Source organism: Phragmites australis, chromosome 6 (genome assembly GCF_958298935.1).
Source record: "Phragmites australis chromosome 6, lpPhrAust1.1, whole genome shotgun sequence".
Taxonomy (NCBI): domain Eukaryota; kingdom Viridiplantae; phylum Streptophyta; class Magnoliopsida; order Poales; family Poaceae; genus Phragmites; species Phragmites australis.
This window is the reverse complement of record NC_084926.1, coordinates 17083744-17089743: the sequence shown is the minus strand read 5'-3', so window position 1 is coordinate 17089743 and position 6000 is coordinate 17083744. Positions and strand designations below refer to the sequence as shown.

The following is a 6000-nucleotide window of genomic DNA, read 5'->3' as shown; positions in this document are numbered from 1 at the left end:
ACAACATCTCGACAACTCAACAGGCAGAGCCCTGCTCCCACACCTAACAACCAGCTCGGTTGAGTGCCCCCACGCCAAACTACAAAGGGATTCTGGGACATCGAAACAAAACCACTGTCGCGAAGCACCGAAAGGAGGTGGGAAGCCCAGCCGAACATGAGAACGAAGGGTCGAACAACAATAGAGGATAGTGTACCCTGCAAGAAGTGACGCCGGTTGCAACAGAGAACATAGGGATTCTCCGAACGACGCCTTCAAGAAGGAAGCAGCAACCGAACCGCCGTAGCTCATCCGTGAAACCAGACAAGGTTTTCACCCGAAGAGATCCCAGGGGAAAACTTCGACCAGACGTCTCCAAGAAGGTTGTGATGCCTGCGAGCGTCCCCGTCGTCAGCAAAGGCAAGAGCCTGCCAGGGCTTTCACCCAAATTCCCCTACCACGGCACAACCTGGTGAGCCCGAGGCTCGACGGGTTGACTAGACCAACCACCTGCAGAGAGGAACCAGTAGCACGCAGCATAGGAGCACAACAGCCATCCACCAGCAAGCGATGATCGGGGTTGCACAAAAACCATCTTGAACAACGGTCAGCCACCGAACCAGGCAGCAGCAACTCGGACACAGGCACTGCCGGCAAGACGAGTAGGGAAAGGGAAAGCTGCGTTGGCCGCCGAGAATCAACAGAACCAGCACACCCAGAGGCGGCCTTGAGCAAAGAAGCCCGGAGTCGGTCCCCAATTGGCGGATCCACCCCCAGGGAGGGGGCAGATCGGGCCCTAGGCGCCCGAATCTAGATCCCCGGGCACCACCGCACCGTTGCAAAGAAGGCCACATGTAGGAGACCGACGGAGGGAGCCGCGTAGAGGAGAGGCGCCCCGATGAGCAAGCCTGCTGGAGCAGCATGCCATAGCTACCTGGAGCACCGCGCAACTACGCCCATAGCCACCCAAAAGCCCCACTAGCAGCGTCTGCAAGCAGCCAACCAGAGCCTACCACCGCAATGGGTTCGGCCAGCAACGGCCAAATCTACACCACAGAGGGGGAGATCCGATGGGGATAGCACACGACAGCTCCAAAAAGGAGGGGGGGGGGGGGCAGGAGGAGGAAAGCCATGGGAAGAGGGGAGGCGGCCACCCCTTGGCGTCACTCCGGGCTAGCGGCGGCAGCGACCGAGCTGAGACTGGCGGGGGAGAGAGTTGAGGGAGGACCTGAGCATTTCCCGGGTGTAGTAGCTTCAGAAGCACATCACTGATGTCATGCTCATACATGGGGACCAGAGAAGTCAAAAAGTTGCAGTAGTAGCTGAGATCCAACAAACCTCTTTCCAGTTATTTTCAGGTTGATTGCTCACTGATTCATTATGTTCTGACCAAACAAACTCACTTGTAGACTTTCTCATAATTCTTGACAGAGACATGTCACTCGGATGGCAACCGTTCCATCGAATGATCACCCGCCTACACGAATTGGAGCTTATTCGATGTAAATGTAATGTACTGATACTACAACAACAAATTTCAACAATGAGAAAAATACAAATGGAACCAGTGGCTAGATCTTGTAGTAGTTCTGTAAGCCTGAAACTTAATACACGATACACTGAACTCTGTCCTGAAGATCTGCTCTCTTGTTACTTCGAACGCCTAATTCCAACTTTGAACAAGCATTCCTTAGGATTCTTTATGGTGAAAAGCTCGTCAATCACTGCAAAGCAGAAAAGCACATGATTTTTTTTTTACTTCTTAGGCATCTTTTGTGTATAAAAAGCGGGCACGGCAAAATGCAGGGATTTCGAAACAAAGATCTTGATCGATATGCACCTTGATTACAGTTCATCTTTAACAGACTCCGGTGCGGTTTCTTCCTCCACCGCGGCATCAGTCCAAGCTTCATCATCCTCTACAGCAGCTTCACCAGGTTTGGAGCCCTTGTTCTTCTTGATGAAATTGATGATTGCCTCAGCCGTTCTCCCACCTTCGTATGATAGGAGGTTTCCACCGGATGAGTAGAAATACATGGTTGGGTAGCCCTCAACTGTGAAATCTGATGGTACATCATTGGTGGTACCATCCTACAAAGCCAAAAGAGTCGGAATGAATATAGCATGTTTTGCTAAATCGAATAACATGAAATCTGTGATTCAGACATAGCATTGAATTTATGGCCGAGGATCCTGTAATCTTCAATAATTTCATCTTAAGATCCTAGATACTGTCATGGACATCAGATGGGAAGCAAAGCAATGAATAAAGACAATTGAACCATTGTTATGAACATTACCATCTTTGCTATGACCACATCTTCATCATTTTTCAATGAAAGTGCAACTTCATCCAAGATTGGAGCCAGCTTCTGACAATGACCGCACCACGGTGCATAAAACTCAAGCAGAACTGCAGAAAAATATCATGTATTTGTCAACAACTCCTGACTTCTTAAAATTGAGAAGGCTACGAAACAAGCATCATGCATCTTGTAACAGACTTAATTACGTGACCCAAAAATTCTTCAAGCAACCAGTTGTAAAGTACTAACCGTTCTTGCCAGAGTTGAAAACCACCTCATGAAGACTATTAGCAACGACAACCTTGACGGGTTGATCATTAACCTCCGGAATTGGATCGGACTTAACATATGGTGCTAAGATACCGTCCTACATGAATAATCACAAGGACGGGTTATCGGGAACTTCAAAGAATTCAATGGAAAATGACTGCAAAAAACATTACTTAAAGCCATAAAGAGCACTCAAAATGAACATGGTAAACAGAAAAACTGAGGACATGTCATCATTCGAGAGCTAGGCCTTACTGTATAATCTTTCAACCAGGGAAAGATTTGCTCAGGCTCAACAGTTGGTTTGATAAATTTCGCACCAGATGCTTGTATGAAGATGAGGGGCACTTCACTTTCTTTTAGCCCAAAGTACTGCAAGGTTTGCACCAGAAAGTGCTCAGAAGAAAAATTGTAGGAAGTCACAAAACAAAATAATGTAAGTTTCTAAAGAAAACCTGGAAAGCACCCTGCGCGTCAGTAACATCACCGATCAGAAAACTTATGTTCTTATCACCATACTGCTTTGCAGCTTCATAAAACTGGCTCTTAAAGGCTTCAATTCTGTCATCACTGAAGCTCAGGTAAAGCATTGCCTGAAGAACCAGATTCCAGAGAGCAGTTTATGAGACAACTGAAATCAGCAATAAACGTACAAAATGTAGGGCTGCAGAAGCACAGCAAAACGTGGAAGATTCTGAAAGTAATAGATGTATTAAAAAAAGTTTGGTTGAACTATGGTTGAGCTGCTACACCCCTTAATGCCGCATGTTTGACATTGATTTTACAAGCGCAAAAACCATCATGACGTAAACAATCAAATAAGGGTGGAATAGCCAAACAATAAAAAAAAGTGTCCAATCCTCTATCTAGCACAGAACCAGGATTCAAAATTTGAACAATCCAGCACTTACTTTGGTACCAGCATTCTCAAAGTACTTGAGGAGATATTTCTGGTTTGTTGGATCAGTGTCAAATGTAACTACAGTCGGGAATCCAGAAACTTCAATAAACTTTTGTAGTGCATCTTTGTCAAAGTCCTGCGAATAAAAAAAGGATCATGTGCTTCCATAAAACAAAATATTAAGTTTTACACAGAAAGGGACATCTGATGCTCATAAACCCTGATCACCACATAGAATAGTAAAAATACAAGAGTAACCAACAAGTATATCAAACTAGTAGCATCATAAGATACCTGGGAATCAACAAAGAGCTCATCGAATGGTTTAAATAGCCGAACAACAGGCCCTTTGACTGTCTTATCGCCTCGCGGAAGAATACTGGCATCCAATGTGTGGAGGAAGTCATAGTCAGATCGCATTTTCTCTGCCACGGACAAGAAATTCTCGTACTCACTACCACCAAATGAAGGGAAAACTCCAACCTGCAACAAGTTTCAAGGACATTCACAAATTTTTCCCTCTGCGACAGGACATGTTGCACGATGGAAAACAGTAGCATAACTTACAACGACCACACCCTTGTCCCCAATCAAACTCGCAGCATCCTCCACCGACTTGATTTCAGTAGATGCAGGACCGACTTGTTTCTTCAGATACCCCACTATGCCATCCGCGTCCCTCGGGCCATTGTAGTCTTGCATATTGTCCCCTTGGTTCTTCAAGATCTTGATAGTGGGGAACCCCTGCACCTCGTACTTACCGCTGAGATCCTTATTTTTCTTGTCACTTGCGTCAACCTTGGCAAGAACGATCGGTGGATCATGTTTGCTTAGGATGGACGCGGCCTTCTCGTACTGCAATATAAGATGCACATGGACATGAACAGTAAGCGTTACATTCCCCTCAACAAGCGTAGTCATTATTCAGACCTTCAGAGGATGTATAGTATTATAAAAATTACCTCTGGAGCTAGTTGCTTGCAATGGCCACACCTGTGGGTAACGAAGATCAAAACAACATTGTCAGTTTGTCACTGCCAGGCCATAACTTGCAATTTTTGTTTGAGCCAAGGATAAGTTCTGGTTCTTGTTTCAGTTTGAACCAGATATCAAAGAAAGAATTGCAAAAGTTCCCACAACTTGTCATGTTAATTTGCAAAACCCCTCCTGCCATTGCAATCTGTGCTAATTTGGAAGTACATTAGAAAACTTAAGAATTACCTTGCCCCCTCACTAGTCAATGATGACAATTTTAACTATTTTCTATTTATTTGCTTTCATTTTCCTCTCCATATGCAACCTCGAGCATGTTCGTGGCGCAAACATACTACACGAGATATACACATGTTAATCCTGTTACCCCGCTATTTCTTTTTTTTGACGTTTTACACAATAATAGACAAAAAAATGAAAACAGGGGAGTTTGCCAGAACTTGTAGAGAGTGTAAATGCCACAAAGCGAACTACGGGTGTTTTCGCAATTTTCCCAAGATATGAAGAACTGCGGTCAGCATAAGGCCAAAGTTGAGAATTTTGTGGTTACGAATGAAATGTGGGATCTTGTTGGACACAAAAAATAGCACCCATGAACAGAGCATGCCCATCGCAATTGCAACTTCAATCCGCGCCACAATTTTACATCGTCGGCACAAGTTTGAAAATGCGCGCACCGAATTTACCACAAATAGTAATACAGAGAACAAGGGGACTACTAGCTTAAGCTAAACAGGCTAGAACAGTGGCGATTAGCTCGAGCAACGCGAACCAACGGAGGAGATGAAGCGTGTGAGAGAAGAGGCTCGTACCAGGGGGCGTAGAACTCGACGACGATGAACTCGTGCTTCGCCACCACCTCCGAGAAGTTTCCCGTGTCCAGCGTCAGCACCGCCTCCTCTTGGGCGCGGGTCGACGGCAGCAGCAGCAGCAGCGCGAGGAAGGCGGTGGGGAGCAGCAGGGAGGTCGCCATTGCTGGGGTTTCCAGGGCACGTCGACTCGCCCAGCACTAGCGCCTCGAGGTCGACGAGGAAGCGAGCATTTAATGAGGGGCGGGAAGCGCGAGCCCGTGGCGCCCGTGCTGGCGAGTGGAGTGGAACTGGAGCGGCACGACGAGCCGACGACCGCGCCGCGCTGTGGGCCGGAAGGATCCGATGAGGACACGGCGCTGTGGTAGAAGTGGTGTGGTTTCTCCGACACACCCATTGGGGGAAATTTTCTTCTCCGAAGTTTTTTTTTTCGCTTCAATGGAAAATCGGGCCTTTCCATTTCATTTCACAAGGTCACCGCTGCAACAATCAGAAGCTAAACTCGACAGAAGCACATGTGACTAGTGAACAAACAGTACTTCACTTCAGGTTAAAAAAAGCTTTGCCTCTCCAAATCCTATAGCATCAAAACATAAAAAAAAAACTTTATCACCCTTAACCATAAAAAATTATAAAAGAATGGAGTGTTTTATGAATTGGCACCCCTAGGACTGACAACTTAGTTATTCAAATGTTAGTAGTAGCTGAGCAATCTGAGATCGGATCAAGACAAACTAAACGA

General features: G+C 46.1%; 1 protein-coding gene across 1 annotated transcript; it reads right to left on the bottom strand.

Moving 5' to 3' along the window:
- Window positions 1-1311: 1311 nt before the first annotated feature.
- Window positions 1312-5636, bottom strand: LOC133921978 (protein disulfide isomerase-like 1-3). Its single transcript, XM_062367113.1, has 11 exons — window positions 5262-5636; window positions 4419-4449; window positions 4024-4311; window positions 3751-3939; window positions 3467-3592; window positions 3011-3148; window positions 2811-2927; window positions 2535-2652; window positions 2280-2392; window positions 1820-2070; window positions 1312-1703 (listed from the first exon to the last, which is right to left on the bottom strand). Exons 1-10 carry the CDS (start codon window positions 5420-5422, stop codon window positions 1825-1827), a joined length of 1527 nt encoding a protein of 508 aa, XP_062223097.1. The 5' UTR covers window positions 5423-5636; the 3' UTR covers window positions 1312-1703; window positions 1820-1824.
- Window positions 5637-6000: the final 364 nt, after the last annotated feature.